Source organism: Muntiacus reevesi, chromosome 15 (genome assembly GCF_963930625.1).
Source record: "Muntiacus reevesi chromosome 15, mMunRee1.1, whole genome shotgun sequence".
In the NCBI taxonomy this organism is placed as follows: Eukaryota; Metazoa; Chordata; class Mammalia; order Artiodactyla; family Cervidae; genus Muntiacus; species Muntiacus reevesi.
Genome location: NC_089263.1, coordinates 63,835,223 through 63,856,110, shown reverse-complemented (window position 1 = coordinate 63,856,110; position 20,888 = coordinate 63,835,223). Strand labels below are relative to the sequence as shown.

Below are 20,888 nucleotides of genomic sequence, written 5' to 3'. Positions count from 1 at the left end.
CCCTGTCCTCCACTATCTCCCAGAGTGTGGTCAAGCTCATGTCCATTGAGCCAGTGATGCCATCCAACCATCTCATCCTCTGTTCCCCACTTCTCCTCATGCCCTCAATCTTTTCCAGCATCAGGGTCTTTTCTAATGAGGTGGCTCTTTGCATCAGGTGGCCAAAGTGTTGGAGCTTCAGGCAGACACAAATGTCTATTTTTTCCTACTTTTGTTTATCCCATGGCTGCACACCATCAGCTCTTCTACATTGTGTTTCTTTGGTTATTTTTCTCAACAGTTTATGTTGGGACAATTTTCAAATCAGAAGCAAGACAACGTCCTCATTCTCTTTCACGGCCACATAGTCCTTCATTGTCTGGACCCCTGCAATAATTTCCCTTGTGTCTACTGATGGACACTCAGGGAGTTCCCAGTGCTCTGCTACTACAATGGAAGTGACTTTCCTGGTTCTGCGTCATTTCTCATGGATGGTAGAGAGTTGATGAGATTCATTCCTAGAAGCAGAATGGTTCCCAGGAATCTTACTGGGTTTTACTGATCTTGCTGAGTGGCCTCTGTGGGGGCTGTGAAATCACACTCGGCTCCTGGTGACCGTCGGCCTCACCAGACACTGTTGTCACCCACACACTTGGGGTTTGGGCAGTCTATTCTTTTTTTATTTTTAATTTTTTGACCATGCCACGTGGCGTGCAGGATCCTAGTTCCCCAACCAGGGACCAAACCCGTGACCCCTCAGTGGAAGCTCTGAGTCTCAACCACTGGGCCACCAGGGAAGTTCCATGAGGTTTGGGCAGCCAGATGAGCCACCCTCCCTTCCTGCGCGTCTTTCAAACTAGAAACCCCAGGCTTCCCCCCCAGGACTCCCCTGGCTGTGAGGAGGCCCCGCGGTCCCCGTCGGGATGGGGATGACTCTGCCCCTGCCTCCCTGCCCTGGGCCAGCCTCACCTCCTGTCTCAGCCCTCGCAGACCAGGCCTCTCCCCGGGCACCCTGGCACTCCTCGAGGGCTTCCTGGCCTCCCTGCGGCCCCCTGCTCTCCCTACAGCAGCCAGGGAGTTCTTTCCAAGTCACAGATCCCAGCAAACTGCCTCTTCAAAGTCCCTAGTGCTCCCCCCCTTTATAGCTGGAGTGAGTGAACCCCAACGCCCAGCCCCAACCAAGCCCCCCTTGGCACCACCCTGCCACTTCGGGGGGTCTTGCTTGACTCACCACTCTCGGCCAACCCTGCTTTGAGCTCTTTCTTTCCCTACAACCTGAGCCCTTCCAGGCCCTGGGCTGTTTCCCTCCCGGCACTGCCCCTCCCGGGTCCGTGCACACGCGTGTCCCACCCCCGCCGTGGTCCCCGCCCCGCAGTGAGTACTGCCCGTGGCCACAGTGGGACTGCCCCACCCCCAGAACTGCTGCATCACCCCACGCCATCTGCCCTGCACTTGAACTTGGACTGTTTATTAACTTGCTCCCTGTTCCTTCCGGGCCTCCCAGGGATGTGAACCCTTCAGGGAGAGCCCGGGCCCGCCCTCCTCACCGCCCCCTTGCAGGGACAGGGCGGGGTCGGAGGGTCCCATCCACGCTTGTCCCACCGCCAACCGTGGCCTCCCTCCCAGTTCACAGGAGCCTGGATGGGGTCCGGGGCCCGGGGGCCCACACCCAGGACCTTACCTCTGTCCCCTCTGCCCAGCAACCCACTCCTCGCCTCTGGGGCAAATCCTTCCCTATAAAGGAATTTTCCTTCTGCAACCGGGAAGCTACTTATGCAGAGCCCTTGGTGGAGGGGCCCGAGCAGGTAACCCCACGGGACCTTAGTGTCTCCCTCCTGCATGGACCGTCAAGGCGCCCCCCACAGCGCCAGCATGGAGTCCACGTGGCCTGCTCCCCGACCCCAGGGCCCTGCCTCTGACCACCTCTATTCTCCTTGGACCCTGGCCCACCCTGCTGCAGGGAGGCTGGGGCGGGGGGAGGAAGTGGTGCGTCTCATTACCCTCTGCATTTTTGGGCCCAAATCCATTCTTTGGTCCCTGAATATCTGCCTGAATCAGAAACTTTCCATCTGGTCCTCAGCTTCCATGAGCTCCCCCTTCCCTCCTGCCCCCTCCTTCTGCAGGGGGAGCTCGGTGGAAACTCAGCGGCCATCCCCCTACCCCGAGGCTCCAACCTGCCCAGGGCCCACACTCGGGCCCACACTCAGAGCCCAGCCTGGGGCATTCTGTCCCTCCCCCTCCCCTGGGTTCTCCCCACGATCAGTTGGTCCATCCCACCCGCATCTCATCCGAAAGGGCCTTCCCTCCGGCTCCAGCCGCTGATGTCCAGGCCTTTCCAGCTGGACCCCAGACTCCGCCCACCCTAGGCTTAATCATCCTTCCCCGGCCTCCCCACCCGCCTCCAGCTCTGTGGAATGAGTTCACCAAGGTTCCCCAAGTTCCCAGGGACTCTGCCCTTCTCCAAATCCAAGGCCAGGATGGTGGTGTGGAGGAGAGCTGGGGCCAGCTGTGATCACAGCTGGGCCCTTGAAGGTCAGTTCCAGGAACACGAGAGCCAGTTCCCACCGGGCCCGATGCACGGAGCCGAAATGTCGTCTGGAGGCCCTGCCATCCCCCTCCTCTGTAAAGGACTGTGCGGGAGGTCAGACAGGTTCGTGATCCCCACCCAGGTGAGGAAACTGCCCACAGCAGACCCTCCCAAAGGTCACGCTCACATGTGAGAGGTGGGCAGGAGGCGCCGGGGACAGAGTCTGCCAGACCCCAAGAGGCTGAGAAAGCCTCTTCCAAAAGAAATCACTCCACAGCCACTTTTGAAATCAGCTTTATATTAAGCTATAAAAACCAAGAGTTTGTTCTTAAAAAAACATACAAAAGCATACTATCAAAAAATAATAATAACACCAAACATGCAAACTTCTACAAATGTACAAAGGCCTTCGTGCACCATTTACACGGGCCAATTTCTGGCCACAGTACCTGGGAAAGCGGGCTACAAGTCCAAGAGAGCCAGCTGCAAACCGGGTCACAGAGGGGTGTTCCCACAGGCACAGACGGGGCGGGGTCACGCCTGCTCTCAGCTGCCCCAGGCCGAGGAGGGTGACTGAACCTGTGCTTTCCTGGGTAGGACGAGGCGCCCCGCAGGGCGGGGGATGGGTGAAGGCTGTGGTGGGCAAAATAATGTCCATCCCATAAAGACGCCCACATCCTAATCCCTGGGCCTGTGACCACGTTCGTTTCCGCAGCAGCGGAATTAAGGTTGTCAGGTGGAATTAAAAATCAGCTGACCCGAGCATCAGAAGAGGATCTTGGACTGCCTGGGTAGGTCAAAGGTCATTGTCTGGTGGGTTGAAGGTCCCCCACCAGGGACCTTAAACCGGAAGAGGGAGGTAGGAGGGGAGTGCTGAGACGCGGAAAGGATTTGACTGGCCGCTGCTGGTTTTGGAAATGGAAGCGGGCCACGAGCCAGGAAATATGGGAGGCTGGCCTCTAAAAACTGGAAAAGGCAAGGAACTTCCCTGCCACAGCTTCCAGAGGAACCTGCCCGGCTCAGCCCACCAGACCCATGTCAGACTGCTGACCTCCAGAACTGAAAGGCAAGTTTGCATTTTAGGCTCCCAAGCTGTGGAAGTTTGCTAGAGAGGCAACAGGGAACTGACCCAGAGGCCAAGGGGTCAGAGGTCAAGATGGCCCTGCCCCGACCTCAGCCTGACTTCCAGGGGAGGACCCGCAGAGGCGTCCCCGGGCCTGCCCCTTGTCGGGGGAGGCAGAGCTCGGGAAAACCCAGCAGGTCCTAGCCCTCCCGGGCGCATCGTCAGGGGACACCCGAGGGGAATCAGAGAGGGGGTCAGAGGCTCGGACGTGGGCTTTGCCCCCGCTTGCCCCACAGGCCCTTTTCCTATCCCCCACCCCTTCCCAGGTAAGAGTTCTTCTTTCCCTTTTTCCTCCTCCAGTTCTTCCTTCCATTCCACTCAGAGGCTGAGCCTGGCTCGACGTAGCCCTGGACCAGAGGAGGCAGGAGGGGTGAGGCTCGGGCCCCCGTCAGGAGCTGGGGAGGCCAGAGACCCAGCCTGAGCAGGGCGGTCCTCGGGCAGGCGTGGCAGGAGCCCGCAGACAGGCGGTGATCCCAGAGCTGGGCCCCTGAGCCACACACCCTCCTGACCCCTCCTTCAGGCCGCGCAAGCTCCACTGTGATCCACAGAGCTCCCCCCACGGCTCCTGCCCCGACAGGAGGGGTCAACACGCCACGGCTTGTCCAGTTCCAGCGGCCCAGGGGCCCACACCGCGGCCAGGCCTGGGCGGCAGCAGCAGAAGGCAGAACCCCTGGGAGGGGCCACGTGGGGCTGTGACGCTGGTGCTGGTCTGACAGCCGCCAAATGGAGTGGTGTCCCATGCGCGCCAGGTGCTCCTAAGGAGGTTAGGCCGCAGGAAAAGCTAACCAACTTTTATAAGTGAAAATAGGGCCTTGGAGGGCTCGTGCGGCCCCGTGTTGATGTCCAGAATGCTCCGGATGCTCTTGGCGTCACTGCTGGACAGGTTCCCCTTGATGGCCAGGATGGCACTCAGGTGGCCCTTGCTGGCAAAGAGAGGGTCCCGTCATTCCGGCCCACGCACCAAGACCCCTGCTCACACTCCTTCCCAGCTCCCCAGACTCCTGGCCGGAGCCACAGTTCCCAGCAGCCAACCCCCCTGCCCACGAGGGTGCCCACGAGGGTGCCCCGCTCTGCTTAAACCACTGTGCTCGGGCGGCACCGGCCGCAGTGTGGCTCCAGAGGGTGCCAAGGTCCGGCCTTTGCACTGGCTGTTCTTCCTGGAACGCTCATCCCCATGCCCTGGAGGTAACCAGCTCCTTCTCACCCCTTTAGCACTTAGCTAATATGTCACCTCCCCCCAGTGCAGGAGACACAGGTGCGACCGCTGATCTGGGAAGATCCCAAACACCACCAAGCAACTGAGCCCGTGAGCCACAGCTATTGAGCCTGTGCTCAAGGGCCCGGGAGCCACAATTACTGAAGCCCTCAAGCCCTAAAGGCCGCGCTCTGCAATAAGAGAAGTTACTACCATGAGAAGCCCACGCTCCGCAACTCGAGAGCAGCCTCCACTTGCTGCAACTAGAGAAAAGCCCATGCAGCCACAAAGACCCAGCAGAGCCAAAAGTAGACAATAAAATTTTTAAAAAAGTAACCTCCCCAGAGAGGATTTTCCAGCTCTAAAGTCAGCACCTCCCGCCATTCACAACCTTGGTTAAACAATCTTTAAAACTTGCAGATAGTACTCCTTCGCCAGATGACCTCATCATTGCTAACCCTCATCTGACTGTCTGTCTGTCAGGAGCCTGGTCTGTCTTGTACCTCCTTGCGTCCTGGGGCCTAAAACAGAGCCCGGTACCTAGTAGGAGACCATCTGATAACTGTGGGTGGGATGGGTGGATACAAGGATACATGAATGGATAGATGGATAGGTGGGCAGGTGGATGACTAGATGGGTGGATGGATGGATAGATCGAAGGACGGACAGATGGGTAGATGAGTGGGTGATCAGATGGATAGATAGCTAGATGCGCATCCAGAAGGCTAAGGAGGTGCCTGTATGAGTGGGTAGATGGAAGGGTGAGTGTGTAAGTGGATGGGTGGCTGAATACGTGGAGGAGACCAGCCAGCGGCCGGACCAGGCTATGCTGGGAAGGGCGACCACACCAGAGGACTCAACCCACTGAGACCACTGCCCTGGCTCACCAGATCACCCTGACAGTCGGGGGCTGAGCCTCCACTCTAGAACACAGACCCAGGAACCAGGGCACAGGTCAAGCCTCTGAGGACCCCTAGGCTGACCGGGGGCCCCAGCTTCACTACGGACGTGCCATGGCCTCCAGCAGGTCCGTGGTGTCTCTGGTCTCAGATCCCCCTCTGAAGGAGAGGCTCAGAGCATGCGGTGTGGATCCGGACTGCATGGCTTTGTCTCAGCTCTACCACTGACCAGCCGCGTTAACCTGGCCACGTCCTCACACTCCCCAGGTCTCATCTGGGCGACGGGGATGAAGAGTGTCAGCCCCACCAGGCGGCAGCAAGGACTGAGTGAACAGCCGCTGTAAGGATCTGGGCACAGTGGCCAGTATCTGCGCTCTGCCCCGCCGGGCTCCGACTGCAGCGGGGAACCAGAGGGCTCCGCTGCCTTCCCCGGGTGCTCGGAGGCCCCGGTTCTCACCTGAAGTCGGGGTACCAGGTGGCGTAGGTGGCCACCTCGATCTTGATGGCACTGGGGTCTTGCAGGCGAATGATCTCGGCGAGCGTGGGGAGGGCGTGGTGCAGCCAGGTGGCCGGGGAGCCCTGCAGGCACAGGCCTCGTTGAGAGAGGCTGGCCCTGCCCGGAAGCGCGCCCGGGGGCCCAGAGAGGCTCAGGTCGGGCCTGAGCAGGTTTGGAGAGGCCCAGAGGGGCTGTCCAAGCCCGTGAACAGCTTGGAGCAGGAGGGCAGCCCACCGCCGTGGGAGGTTGGGGGGGGACACGGGGGCTTACGTTCTGGGTGCAGAACTGCTGGATGAGCTGGGCGTTGGCCTGGACATGCCCCGCCAGCTGCTGCTGCTGCTCCGCCGTCTTGAGGACCAGGCGCCGCTTGCAGAGGCGGGCGATGTACTCCTTCACCAGGTGCAGGTGGACCACCTCCAGCAGCTCCTGGGTGGGCGAGCGGGCAGGGCCATGGGAACCCAGTACCTCCCTGAAGGCCAGGGTCCAGGGAGGGGAGGACGCCAGAACAGAAAGGCGCATCGGGGTGTGCGCACACACACATCTGCCCGCGCGCCCCCCACCGGCAGCCCAGCACCCCCTCACCTCCCGGAAGCAGTCCTGCAGTTCTGAGAACTCGGGCATCCTCTCGGCCACGGAGGAGATGATTTCCTCCAGGGTCTGCTGGGGGGCGGCCCAGCGGGTCTGCGTGAACCTCTTGAAGAGCGGCTGGGAAATGAGAGAGGCAGGCTGTGTGGCCACGCCCGGCAGAGGAAGGGCCAGCCCAGTAGACACGCACGCACAGACGCACACGGGGCCGGGACAGGGGTCAGGACAGCGGTCGGGTTATATTGACTCCCCTGGCGCTCCAGCAGGAAGTGGAGGCCGGGTCTGCGTCCCCTTCTCCAAGGCTGACCAGCCGGGACTGCCATCTGCCTTCCCTGAGGCCGTCTCCACCACCTCCCTCCTTAAATAAATAAATTCCTGCATAAACAAAGCCGTGTGCTTGGCTGGGCCCATGATGATGATGACCCTGCCGAGTCATCCAGGGTCACCGCCTGGCCACCCGCAGCCGTGGGGCACTGGGGACAAGGCAGGCTCCCACGGTGGGGGGCAGGCAGGGAGTGCCCCCCCTTCCTCCCCTAGGACCCCCGTCTTCTCCTGCGGTACAGGCGCTAAGGGTTTCCGGGGACGCTCTGGCCCCCGCAGATGTGGCGGGAGCCGCCAGAGGCTCTGAGCGTCCGGCTGGGAGGCAGGGTGCGGGCAGGAGGGTCTGGGGGCGTCAGGGGAAACGTACAGGCGAACTTGAGGACTAGGTGGAGTCCAAAGTGGGGAGGGGCGCTGAGGCTTCTCTTCCGCACCCCAGGGCCCTAAGCGGCCCTCTGAGGCCAAGCCCCATGCTGAAGTGGGGGTGACATCAAGGGCGGGCCATGGCCCCACCACGGGGGCCACCAGCCTCCCTGCAGCCCCGTGCCACGCCTTCCTCATGCCAGTTCTTCATTTCTGCTGCCAACCCCCCCTCCCCCAGCCCCTCCAGCACTAGACTCAGCGCGAGCTGCCCGCGGGGCAGGAGGCTGCACTACCTTCAGGTCCCCAAACAGGCTCTGGAGTAGGGTATCAAAGCCGCGGCTCTTGAGCTCATTCAGGGGGCTCAGCAGGGAGCTCCGGAGGTCTGGTGGTGTCTGCCACCTCTGCTCCACAGACATCCTGGAAAGCACAGGAGTTAGGGAGGTCACGCCAGCCCCGCCCAGCCTGCAGCCCTGAAGCCAGAGAGCCCCAGGCGAATCTCCCTAAGTCATCGCTCTAGAACCCTCCCCGGCTCCCCAGTCCCGGTGGGAGCAAGACCAAGACCACTCCATCCAGGCTCCCTAGGCAGGACCCAGCCTTCCCACCTAACACACGCCTAACACCACACCTGGTTCTAACCAAGGACGAATGGCTCAGCCTCTCCATAGCTCAGGGTGCCCACGGGCTCAACGGACACAGTCACTATATCTACTTAACAGGGTTGCTAACAGGATAAATGAAATCCTTTGCGTGAGCGCCTGACCCACCAGCACTAGATACATGTTTGCTGCTGCCACTGTAAGCCCTGGGCATTTCCTTTCCACCCTGCTCATTTTAATTCAACATCTCTGCTTAAGCTGCTCCTCCTCCCTCCCCCATCCCAGGCACCTCCCCCGCCCCTCTGCACCCCCCCTTCCCCCCATCCACTCCCCACTGGCTTCCCGGCTCCCCCCAACAACACATGCAGGCAGCTGCAGTGATTCCTCCCACTGCCCAGCGCCCTTACCGGAAAGAGAGGCAGTTGTTGATGTTAGCGATGACATTGGCCCTGTAATTTCGCAGCTGTCTGCATCTCTCCAGAAATTCATCAAAGGCGCGCTGATAGCTGGTGAAAGGCAAAGGGCACCCGTAGGAGCAGCATAAACACTGGGACAATAGCAGCCTCCGGCGGCCTGCCCGACCAGCCACCCGGCGTCACACGCGGGCTCCCCACGGCACAGGGCGGATGCAGGAGGCACCCGTAACTGGCTTCACACGCTCAGCCCAGTAGGGCCAGGGCCCCTGCAGAGCTCCTGGAGAGGGCGCCTGCCTGGCTCTGCAGCGCCCACACCTTCCCCCAGGCCCCTCTAGAGCTGCAGGCAGAGGTGGGGAGGCGGGCAGCCAAGAGAACTCTGGGGGCGCAGACCGGGGGCATCACCTGAAGGGGAGGCCAGGGCCTCAGTCCCTCAGGGGGCATCTTTGCAGTTGGAGGCTGCTCTTCTGGGGGCTTTGGGGAGCAGTGGGGGAGGGGGGCGGGGGCGGGGGAGGGTGGTCAGATGACCTGGGGCTCTCAGTGCCCAGGTGGGTGGTGCAGGGGGATAAGGACTCCTGTCATAATAACAGACATCCTAGGGGCCGGGAGGGGGCGCTGGTCTAGCTAAGATCCCCCCCTGGGGTCCAAGAGAGGGGCTGGGGCTCTGAGAGAGGGGGCGGCAGGGACCCCTCAGCCGCCAGCCCCGCTCCGGGCATGCAGGTCCATCACTCACCTCCTGAGGAACGTGGCCAGCTCTACCAACAACAAGGGCTTTATCTGCGTGCCCAGGTCCAGGGTGATGCTCTCGGCCTTGGCGTGGCCCTGGGAGATGATCTGCAGAGGTGGGGGGTGAAAATGAGCAGAAGCCCGCCTGGTCTAGGGCTAGGGCAGGGGCAGGGGTGGGCAAGACATGGAACAAGGGGGTCTGGGCTCAGCGGCGGGCGTGTCTGCCCACAGGGACGCGGCGGCCAGTGTGGGCGGGGCAGCGGGCGCTACCTGGATGATGTCAATGGCCAGCTCACTGTGGCAGCGGGCGTCCAGCCTCTGAGGGGCCACATCCTGGGTCCAGCGGTTCGACTCCAGCTCCAGAGCTCGGGCCGTCAGCTCCCTCACGCTGGCCTTGGGGGGTGGAGGGGCCCGCTCAGGGTAGTGCGAAGCCCACGTGGGCGTCCCTGCCAGGCTCCCTGCCTGCATCCTGTCTGCCCGACTCCCCCCTCCCACCCGCTTCCTTCCTGCCCCCCCACCTCGGCCCCGCCCGGCACTGGCCCTGGACTCACCACCTCGTTGGAGAGGAACGAGGCCTCCAGCAGCCGGATCTGCGTCGGGGGCAGGAGGGTCCCAAGTCTGACTCCCTGCAGCTCGGGCGCCAGCTTGGGGCTGTTGAGGATGTCGCTGTGGGCAGAGGGGCTGGCGTGAGGAAAACCAGCGCCGTCCCCCGCCCCGGCCAGAGCCCTGCACACAGCTTGGTCGCCTTCCCTCCAGCGCCTCCCACCCCTGCCTCTCCATCTCAGTTCGATCCAGGCCCCGAACCGCGGGATCACCCTGCCTCTGTTCACTCTCTCACCCATGTCCACTCTTACTCCAGGTTAAGCTCCCAAAACCCATCAGCCTCGAGCCACCCTGCCAGAGGCACCCCACGGCCCAGCCCCCATCTCCCGCCTGGCACACCGCAGGACTCTCCTCCAGGGCTCCCCGTCTTGCCTCCAACAGTCCCTCTCCTCCCCCGGCAGCAGCGGCGGCGGCGGGCAGAACCACATTTCCGGTCTGATCTCCCTGCTCCAAGGGCTCCCCCTCCCCTTCTCACCCGCTGTCTCCTTCCCACCATCCCCCACCGAGCTCCCACCCTGGATCCCACCAGCCCTGCCCCACCTTCCCCCCAAGACTGGCTCTGCTGCCCCCAGAGGAGGGCCAGTCCCAGCAGGAAGGGCTATCTGCCCCTCCCTGACCTCGCCCTGGACAGAGGCATATCCACACATCCTTGTGGCACTTCTGTTGGGTCCCAGAGCCCCCTGGGGACTGCCCAGCCCTGGCACTTCCTCAGGGCTCAAGAATAGCCCTTTGTGCCCCCCGCCACCCGCCACCACCCGCCCCCCCCCCCCAAAGCCTGGATGCGCTGTGTCCCTCTGCTCCCCAGACTTCTGGCCACATGGGCCTCCACGGAGCCACCCTGGTCTCCCCGTCTCAGGGCTCAGCCTCCCACTGCACTGACACCGGGGCACCCCAGGTTAAAGCCCCCGAGGTCACAGACAGGAAGGTGGAGGGGCAGAGGGGACAGGCCTGGCACTTCCTGGTGAGTCAGGACCAACAAGAAGGAACCGGCTCGGCTGGCGGGACTCTCTGGCATCCCTTGCCCTGTGCCAGCTTCCCTGCCCTCCCTGACTCCTCACCCACCACCCCCGCCTGGTCCTTCGTCGGGCCCCTGCTGGAGGCTGACCCACCAGCACCAACTGAGACTCCTGACGTCCCTGAGAGCCTCAGACATCGCTTACACGGTCTACACCTCCAGACTTCCTGCAGGCTTTGTGCTACAGGTCGGGGCCAGCCCCTACCAGAACCCCTGAGCAGATCCACACTGCAGTTTAAGCCTCTTCCCACACAGCTTGTACAAACGACTGACATGCTTGTTGAGGTAAAATAAGGGAAAAAAGAAGAAAAAAGGTGTTGCTGTTGTTTTTTTCCTTGAGTTCTTTACCTGTTCCTGATCTGCAGTCTGTAAGTTTCTTTATCAAAAATGAAACCTGATTTGAGAACTACATGCTGCACTTACAGCCCCCTCAAAACATTCTGTATCTGGAGCTCAAGTTCACAGCACCCTCTCTGCAAACTACCCCTTAAGAGTTTTTCTCTCCTTTTGCATTACAGAAAGCAAGCTTCAGTACAGTCCACAAAAGACAACGGACCTAACAACCGGGCCACCAGACTGCCAGACCCAAATTACCGGGCTACCCAACGCCAGCCTGATGACTGCTTTTGAAACAGTGCGAGGAGAAGCACCGAAGATCCTAACGCCTCTGTTCATTTCCAACCCGACTGCGAGCCCCCAGCTATATAATCCCCTAGGTTCCTCATGGAAGCGGGGACACCGTTCTGGAGGCAGGAGCCTGCTTTGTTCTTGCCTCTGTCTCCGGATTTTCTTAGCCAGCTTCTCTGGGCAGAGAAAGCCAAGACACTGGCAGCAACATGCTCAGGGATGCATGAGGTCTGGGTGTATCAGGGGATGCCTGGATCTGAATCCAGTTGGTACCGGGGATTCTCCACGGCAGCACCAGGAGCCTCCCAAACTGAGAGCTCCAGTCCTTGGTGGCCAGAACTCAGCTCTGCCATGGTCTCACTGGGGAAGACCCTGCACAACCGGGATGTGTCCCCAACAGGCCCAGTGCCCCCGTCCTGCCTGGGACTGCTCCCTCGGGCTGCTGGGCACTGAACACTGAGCGCTCCACACGACCCCCAGAAGGCCTCCCGGCCCAGCCTTGGGCACTGCAGGGCTGCTCCCTTTGTCGGGAACACCACCCGCCCCCGCCTCTCCCCGCCTGTACTCGCTCCCCCCCGCCTGACTCCCTTACTTCTGTTAGACTGTCAGCGGCCCAGAGCAGGGACACTGCCTCCTGCGGCAGGTAGAATCCTGCACCTCCTCCTCCGAGCTGGCTTCCTGGGCTGACCCAGGCGGGGTCAGGCCACTGCTCCTGGCCACAGCCCTTCCTGACTCTGGATCATGGACGACTTCACACCCTAACCCAGACTGGAAACTCAGGAATCAAAGATGAGGCCCTTGGCCCCGTTCTCTGTGCCTCAGTTTCCCCAGCTGTGGGATGCGGCTGAGGCCGGAGAGGCTAAGGGTTCCCGGGGCAAAGCAGGCCCGTGGACGCCCTGCCCTTTGATTCCAGGCCTGCCTGGGCCGTTCTCCCAGCGGACTCCCTGCACCTGCTGGCACCCAGGCCCCGCCCTCCCGGGGCCCTCCCGGCTCCCCGCGCCCGTGCTCACTTGGGGTAGAGGTTTTGCACCCAGACCAGCAGCATGTAGCTGTCGCGCGGACACAGCTCGAACTGCGTCAGGGCCGCCAGCTGGGCCGCGAAGTGCGCGTGGTAGCTCTCGGCGTAGGCGGCCACCACGTGGAAGTCGGCGGGGAAGAGCGGCTTGAGGCGCTCCACCACGGCCTCCAGGTCCTCCTTCATGGTGCGGCCCATGTGCAGGAAGACGCGCTCGGCCTCCGTGCGGCCCTCGGCGTCCGCGGCCGGCCGCCCGCCCAGGCGCTCCGCGGCCGCCTGCGCCACGCCGTCCCGCCACAGCTGCAGCCAGCCCCGGGGCCGCGTGGCCGCCAGCCCCGGGCACCCCGGGGGCCCTGCCGCCGCCGCCTCGCGGTCCTGGCGCTCCTGCTCGGCCAGCACGGCCAGCGCCTGGCGCAGCCGCTCGGGCGCCGCCTCCAGCGGCCGGCGCAGCGGCCGGAGCACCTGGTCACGCAGGAGCGCGTACAGCGCCTCCACCTTGCTCTGGCGCCGCACCAGCTCCTCCTCGCTCGCGCGGCCCGCCGCCGCGGCCTCCTGCAGCTCCAGCTCCAGCGCCAGCAGCGGCCCCGCCGCCTCCAGCCGCCCGCGCTCCAGGTCGACCTTGAGCTCCTCCACTGCGGCCAGAACGCGGCGTTAGCGCGGTCCGGGGCTCTGAGACCCACCCGGCCCCTGCCCCGGTCCCCTCCCGTGGGCCGAGACCCCCCAAAAGATGCGGGGTGTCCCAGCCCGGGTGGGGGACACCAGGCTCAGAACCTGAGATCAGGGGGCAGCAGGTGAAAGCAGGGAGGGGAGGGCCCTTGACGCCCACGTGCCCTGCCCCCCCCTGTCCCGGCTGAGCGGGGCATGCACTCCAATGAGCCCGGTCCTGCCCAGACCCTGCCCGCGGAGGGAGGGAGCGCCCGCGCACCTGTGGGCAGCTGGCCAGGCGGCCGCGGACTGCACTCAGACTCGCCCTCAGTCTCTGCTGAGCTGGGCTGACCCTTCTTCTTCCTCCCTTTGGTGAAGACGCTGAACATGGTGGCCAGGCCTTTGGACTTCTTCTTCTTCTTGCCGGCCTCTTCTTCGTCCCTGTCCGGGGCCACCTCGGCCTCCAGGGGTGGCCCCAGGTCCTCGGAGGAGGCCTCCGACATGGAGGCCTCGGACTCTGCCTCTGAGGTAGAGGGCAACTTCTGGGGGCTTCTGGGGAAGTCAGGGGCCCCGGACACAGGCTGCTGGCCTGGGAGTCCTTGGAAGAAGGTCAGCATCTTCAGCATCACCCCGACTCAGGTCTGGGGGTTGACAAGTGGAGGGAATGAGAGGGTCAGTGGTCGCGGGGGGACTGGCCCCTGGCTCCCCAGCCCAAGCACACAGCCAGGTTGATCTGTTTTCACCGGTATGACTGCCAGAGCTCTGGCTGTCTCCTGGCCCAGATGGGACCAACAAGTCAACTTTCCCCCAGACGCCCGTTCCGCAGCACCCACAGGCCCTCCCAGAATCTCCAGACAGAAGGGGACTTCGTTTTGGCAAATCTTTCCTTGTCAGCCCATCCTCTGGGCAGGGAGGGGGACCACAGGCTCGCCGGGGACCCTGAGGGAGGGGGCAGAGCTCGGGCTGCTGGCCCGTGGCACAGAGCGAGAACCAAGGTCCAGAACAGTCACAGGCACTAAGAGGCCAGGAAGAGGCAGCAATCCGGCCCCAGCCCCATCCTCCGTCCTGCTCCTGACTCGTGTGGCTTGGGGTCCCAGAGGGACGCGACGAGCAGAAACAGGGCTGCTCCTGCTGGGACCACGAGGCAGGCAGGGCCAGACCCCAGTTATGACCGTGGGGCTCAGGTCTACAGAAACCACAGTGCCCCTCAAGCCCGTTCGCAGGTCGGAGGGACAAGGGGCCCCACGAGGCGCAGGCCTGTCTGAGGTCACACAGCAGCTCCGACGGGAAACTCGAGCTTCCCAGCTCCACCGCACCCTGCCTGCTCCCCAAGTGGGGTGACATCACCACCACAGAAGTTTCCATTTCCTGGGCCCTTCCTGAGTGCCCTTCCCATCACTTCTGCACTGCCTTCCAGGAGGGGTGTTATTTTCCTCATCTCACATAACTAGCTCAGAGAGGCTTAAAATGCCCCCATGGTCAACAGCTTGGAACTCAGCTCACCGGGCTCTGGGCACCCCCACCATCCAGAGAGGCAGCACCCTCCCCAGCGCCTTGACCATGGGGGAAGCCCGGCCAGGACCGGTGGAGGGGAATGCGGCTGACCCGAAAGGAGGGAGCAGGGCAGGGCTGGGAAAGGGGAGCAGAGGGGGACGGGCCTCCTTGGTAACTGGGGTGACCCATAACCACAGTGCCTGCCCCACCACCCAAGAGTAAACACACCAAGTCGTGACTCATACGGCACGACTTCCAACTCGCCCCTGCAGCAGCCCTGCAAGGCAGACAGGGTGATCCACCCCTCCAAAAAGGGAAACTGAGGCGGCAGGAGGTGGGGGGGTGAGGTGGGATTAGGCCTGTCAGACTCTCCACATCCCGTGCTGCCTTCCCACCAGCCCATCACCTTTGCCCATCCTCCCAGGAACTCCTCCCAAAGCCCTGAGCTTGACCAGAGCCACTCAGTGGCCAGGAAGCTGGGCTTTCTCCCCTCCCACAGCCTCACCAGATGCTGGGGGCAGAGTCCCACACCGCTGGGTCTCAGCTGCCTCCTGGTGCCATTTGGACTGCGAGTTCCCCTTGAGAACCAAGCTGAGGGTCCTCCGGGGAGCCCCAAAGCGAGGGTCCCTATGTGCAAGGTCACTGGGCACTTCTGCCCTGCCCATCCCTTCCCCCAGCATCCCTCCCAATCCATCTTGCTTTCGTGCCAAGCACCCACAGGAGCTGGTCTGGCTTGTTGGCAAGAGCTGCTCAACCTCACCCTGGGCCCAGGACCCACCTTTCCGCCCCCCATCCCCCCACTCCCTACCCCCGCTGCCAGGGGAGGGGGAGGGCCCTCCTGAGCAGCTGTGGACCCACCAGCCCCACTTCTGCCCTCACTGCCCCCGCCTCCTCCAACCCCACGCATACTAGGCTCCCCCCAGCCTTCAGACCTGGTTCCTGCAGGTCCCCGCACGGCATTGCCGCCTCCTCGCCTCTGGGGCACAAAATCTCCCCCTCCAAGGTCCGCAGCAGCCCCTTTGGCCCCCGCCCAGGCCTTCACTCTGAGGCAGCTGGTGCAGCAGAAAGAGAGGCCATTGTGGGCTTGGCTGTACCATCTGCTAGGGTGTAGACCAGACACCACCCTGCCTTCATAGACCTCAGTCTTCCCATCTGTGCAATGGGGAGGAGAGCCCCACCTCACAGTGCTGCTGCAAGAAGGATGTGAGGGAAGCACACAGCCACACGCTGGCACCTGGCCAGGCCTCAGGAAGGGTCTGAGTCTTGCGTCCCAGTGTCTGTCAGGCTAACCCCGGTGCCCGGACACAGCATAAGAGCGCAGGAGAGACATTCCTTTAAGCCAAAGCCGGTGGCTGGGCACACTCGGGCAGGAAGGGGCATGCTCCGAGTCAGACCGTGTGGCCACAGCCTGGGCACCTCCCTGGTCCTCCCAGCTCCCCCAGTTTCTATGCGGGTCCTCCCAGTTCCCCCAGTTTCTATGCAGGCACACACACAGTTTCTTTGCGGGCACACACACCCTCACTCTCCTCCCCCGGGTCAGGGCTGAGGTCCACACCAGCCTCCCTGGTCCCGGTGCATGAGGGCATTCAGGCTCAGGCAGGTGAAGGGACTCGGCCTCGGTCACACAGCCAGCCGCCCCGCACCCCGCCTTGGGCCGCCGCCGCCCCTCCTACTGCAAAGGAAGGGACACTAGGGCCCCTTCCCACAGCCCCCTCCTCCCGGCTTTCCCAGGGCAGAGCCCTCGTCTGGGAGCATCTAACCGGACCCTCTGCACCCTGACGCAGCAGCTCAGCCTTAGGGCTTCAGTTTCCCTAGAAGGGGGGCTGCGGAAGACCTGGGGTTCTCAGCGCGGGGTTCCCTCCATCGCGCCAGCCGCTCCCTAGCGGGATCCGGCCGGAGACTCGGGTCGCGTCGGGGCGGGTGCGCAGCCGCGCGGAGAGTTTGGGGACGGACGCACCGGACGCACCGCGAGCGCAGGTCACTTACTGTGTCCGGGCCGAGCTGTCGCCGCAGAGCCGGGCGCCGCCTGAAATAGACGCAGGCTCCGCCCCCGTCGGGCCGGCCCGCCCCGCCCCACCCGCCCGCCGCCCCCCGCCCCCGCGGAAAACCCGCGGGCGGAGGCCAAAGCCGAGAGAGTGTGACGGGGGTGGGGGGCTGCCCGGGTCCCCGCGTCCGGTGCCGCGCGCGCGCACCCCCTGAGCGAGGCGAGGCCTGCTAGGCTGGGGGGTCTGGGAAGCGCTCCCTCCCTCCCACCAGCCTGGGCGGGGTGTCGGGGCAGGCTGTCGCCAGGCCTGAGTGGGGCTCCAGACCCGCACCCCCCAGCGGACAGGATGGGTTCGGTGCTGACCCATTGTCCGACGACAGCTTCTGATTGGCTGACTGGAAGGGGCCGTGCACTCAGGACCACTTTGGCGCGTCACAGAGCCAGCACCTCGGGCAGCTCAGAGAACCCCCTAGGCAACCCAGCTCACCCCAACCGTGGGGAGTCCCCTTCCTCCCGCGGGGTGCTGGGGACTGTCCCACCTAACTGAGGCTGACCGCTCGGAGGATCACCCCTTCCGGAGAGAGTGTTCCCATCCTGGGGGTCACTGTGACCACACACATCCCTGGGGAGGCAGCCCCCATGGAGGAGGCTCCCTACGGGCCGGGTGCTGGTCCGCCTTTGACAGAGCACCTGCGCTGGTGCCTGGCATACATTCTCATCGCCCAGCCTTCCTGAAAAAGGGGAAATGGCTCACAAAAGTGAGTGACTTGCCCGAGGTCACACAGGCAGTCAATGGGGGTCCGAACCCACACCCAGGCCTGCAAGACTCCCACTGAAGCGCTGTCCCTTTGTGAGACCCAGGCTGGCTCAGGCCAGGCCCCTAAAGGCGCCAGGTGGGGACCCCAACAGCTCAGGCTTGAGTCTCAGCCCAGCTGTGTCCTCACTCCGCATGGCCTTGAGTAGGTCACATTGCTTTCTGGGCCTCAGTTTCCCATCTGAGGCCTATTTATCTGGGTCAGTCAAGGGACCGGAGGGGAGCTGGGGAAGAGGACCTCTTCCCTGTTTCACATCCTAGAAATTCCTGCGCTCTGAAAAGGACCGCGCAGCTCAGGAATTTCCCGTCTGGGCACCGGCTTCCTTCTTGCTCTTTAACAGAGCTTCTGCTCCTCCCTCCCTTTTGTGTGGCCCTCCCCCTCCCCTCTGGTTCCCTGCTACCCCTGGAAACTGGGCACGGAGCTCTGCAGCCTGGGAGGCATATGGCCAAGTGGGCAAGGCAGGGGGGAGATGGGGGTGCCCCTGGCACTGAGAACTTCCTCTTCCTCCTTGGGAAAGGTGGCTGGGGGCCAGTTTGGGGCTTGGACATTGATCCTGTCTCTGGGCGGGGTAGGAGGGGGGTGAGGGGGTTGTTGTGGGAAGAGGGGGCTTCAGGAGGCTGCAGTAAGACAGACTCCACTCCCTTCTCTCCTTGTGGCCTCAGGGGTGACATTTTTCAGTTCTGAACCAACGGTCACAGTGCTCCCTCACTAGGAGGGTCATCCAGCTACCCCCAGTGCATAGATGGGGAGACTAAAGAACCCCCCCCAAGTTTATCCAGCCAGAGAGGAGGATGAGGACATGATCCGAGGGGTCCTGGCCCACTGCCTCCATGGCTGTCTGCCGTGGCCTCATTGTGCAATCCTCAGTCCTCCCTGCCAGCCTCCTCTTCTAACCCCAGATTGGGAAATTGCTGGAGAATCCGAAGTGCTCTGGGTCATGGAGGAGGGGACAGCGTCAGGCTCACAGACCCACCACCCCCTCAGAGCCCCAGACCCTGATGGGCAGGGGCAGGAAGAACACACCCGGGCAGGCTCGGCACCCCCTTACCCAGCTGCCGTGATGCCCGCACTCCCTCTCTGGGGCCTCACCCAAACTCCAGGCTGCAACCGGGGCTTGGGAGAAGCTGCCTCACCCTCCTGTGGCTGCCCCAGTCACTTCCCCTTTCCCTGAGTTCAGGCATGAGAGTCAAGGGTCACATCTGTGAAGCCCCCAGCTCAAGGGCAACCCTCTAACAATAGGGCTGAACGGAGAGCCAAGGGGTGTGACTGTCAGTGGGGCCCAGGGGGCAGGAGCTATTCTTACCCCCTCTTGACAGATGAGGAAACAGTCCTCAGGAGACCAGACACTTCCAGAAGGAGCCAAAGGCCAGCCAAGAATTCCACCCTCAGCAGGAAATGAGCGTCAGATGCGAGTTGGGAGTGTCCCTGGTCAGCTGTTGTCTCATTACCCACCTCCCCGGGGGGGTTGGGTCTCGGGCTGCAGGCCGTTTCCACCTGGCAGGAGGGCAGCAGGCAGGGGTGGACTGGCAGCAGACCCCCCAAGTCCAGCCCAGAGGTCAAGTGCCCCCACACCTGGCCCAGAGCTGTGGTCAGCTCCTTGCATGCAACCCAGGACTTGGGAGGCCCCGGACACATGCCTTCCCTCTGCTTGGAAATGACAGGTGACTTTTTTTTTAATTGTTGTAAAATTCACTTAACTAAATGCTCCATTTGTACCATTGTAAGTCCACAGTGCGGGACACTAAGTTATATGTTGCTATGCAACCATCACCACCATCCATCTCCAGGATTTTTTTCACCTTGCAAAACTGAAACTCCATACTCATTAAACACGACCTCCCCTTTCTCAGCCTCCCAGCAGCCTGGCATCCGTCATTCTACTTCCCATCTCTATAAACTTGGCCACTCAAAGTAGCTCATACGAGTGGAATCGAAGGGACAGTATCTGTCCTTCTGTGACTGGCTTACATAACTTCGCATAATATCCTCAAGGGTCATCCATGTTGCGGCATGTGTCAGTATGTCCTTCCTTTTAACGCTTGAATAGCGTTTCATTGTTTATCTTTTCATCTGTCCGCAGATACCTGGATTGCTGCCACCTCTTGGCTGTTGTGAATAATGCTGCTATGAGCCTGGGAACTCAACCAGCCCTCCCAGTCCCTGCTTTCGGTTCTTTTGAGTAGACAGCTGACTTTTGTCGACCTCCACAGGCCTCAGGCTCTCTCCTAAGTGCTTTGCGTGCGTTAACTGGTTGCATTAGACAATCTGATGAAATGGGTGCTCCTTAATTATCGCCTTTCCACAGATGAAGAAATCAAGGCACAGATAGGTCCAGTCACGTGCTGGTCAGTGGTGGAGCTGGGAGCCCACACTAAGCATATTGTTGTGGTTCAGTCGTTCAGTCGTGTCCGACGCTTTGTGACCCCACAGACTGCAGTACACCAGGCTTCCCTGTCCTTCACTATCTCCTGGAATTTGCTCCAACTCATGTCCATTGAGTCGATAATGCCATACAACCATCTGATCCTGTCACCCCCTTCTCCTACGCTCCATCTTTCCCAGCATGATCAGGGCTTCCCAGGTGGCTCAGTGGTACAGAATCCACTTGCCAATGCAGGAGACTCAGGAGACATGGGTTCGCTCCCTGAGTCAGGATAATCCTCTGGAGGAGGAAAAAATGACAAGCCACTGCAGGATTCTTGCCTGGAGAATCCCATGGACAGAGGAGTCAGGCGGGCTCCAGTCCATTGGGTTGCAAAGAGTCTGATAGGACTGAGTATGCAGACACACAATGTGGATCAACTGAAATACAGCTTAATGCGATTAAGGCAGGTGCAAGGAAGGAGAGTCTGCAGGGCTAGGAAGCTTAGATGCAGAAATGGAAGGTTTTTTTTTTTACTGCCCTCTACTCCGTTTTCATCTTTGAAAAAAAGAGGTATTTCCCAATCTGTCTGCGCAGCAGCAGGAGGGCCTGACGCGGGCCAGGGAATATAACGCGGGTGGTGTGTGATGGACCGCCCTCCCTCGATTCCCCCTCCCGGAGCTCCCAGGGCGAGGGAAGTGGACGGCAGAAGGGGCGCGTCCTGCCACAGGGCTCAGCAGGCGCTAGAAAGCCCGGTGCGTGCGGGATGGGACTGGAACACCGGGGCCGTGGGTCGCTGGGTCTGGCCGCCCCGAGGACCTGGCGGGAGGGCGGGGCCGGGGGCGGGGCTCCTCCACGGCCCCGCCCACTTCCCTCCGCGGGATGACTTGCACTCCCCACGGCCCCAGGCCCGCTCGCACGCTACTTCTCCCCTCACTTCGCAGGGTCAGGTGACCCGGAACCCTTGCTGGGGCCTCTAGTTTCTCGGGGATGTCCCGCTCGCCCCCGAAGTGCGCTGGGCAGAGCCATCGGGTCCTCTGTTGACAGGTGAGGAAACCAAGCCTTGGAGGAAACAAATGGACGCAAAAAGCTGAGGCCTTGAGGCTGG

The 20,888-nt window shown here is 62.2% G+C and overlaps 1 protein-coding gene across 3 annotated transcripts; it reads right to left on the bottom strand.

Moving 5' to 3' along the window:
• Positions 1-2,784: 2,784 nt before the first annotated feature.
• TNFAIP2 (TNF alpha induced protein 2) lies at positions 2,785-16,660 on the bottom strand. 3 transcript variants are annotated; one of them, XM_065906589.1, is made up of 12 exons: positions 16,606-16,660; positions 13,406-13,766; positions 12,476-13,112; positions 9,772-9,886; positions 9,491-9,613; positions 9,228-9,328; positions 8,489-8,587; positions 7,779-7,902; positions 6,802-6,924; positions 6,490-6,645; positions 6,181-6,302; positions 2,785-4,552 (listed from the first exon to the last, which is right to left on the bottom strand). In XM_065906589.1, the coding sequence occupies exons 2-12, from the start codon at positions 13,749-13,751 to the stop codon at positions 4,411-4,413; spliced, it is 2,088 nt and encodes a 695-aa protein (XP_065762661.1). In that variant the 5' UTR covers positions 13,752-13,766; positions 16,606-16,660; the 3' UTR covers positions 2,785-4,410. The 3 variants fall into 3 exon arrangements, with proteins under 3 accessions (XP_065762661.1, XP_065762663.1, XP_065762662.1); XM_065906591.1 differs by lacking the exon at positions 16,606-16,660 and adding an exon at positions 16,454-16,543; XM_065906590.1 differs by lacking the exon at positions 16,606-16,660 and adding an exon at positions 15,125-15,306.
• Positions 16,661-20,888: the final 4,228 nt, after the last annotated feature.

Excerpts from the sequence above, each read along its gene's own strand:
- TNFAIP2 (XM_065906589.1), bottom strand. The coding sequence starts at position 13,751 with ATGCTGAAGATGCTGACCTTCTTCCAAGGACTCCCAGGCCAGCAGCCT. Across the intron at positions 9,887-12,475 it reads GTGCAAAACCTCTACCCCAA|CGACATCCTCAACAGCCCCA; the intron begins GTGAGCACGGGC and ends CTCTGCCCACAG. Across the intron at positions 8,588-9,227 it reads CTGGCCACGTTCCTCAGGAG|CTATCAGCGCGCCTTTGATG; the intron begins GTGAGTGATGGA and ends GCCTTTCACCAG.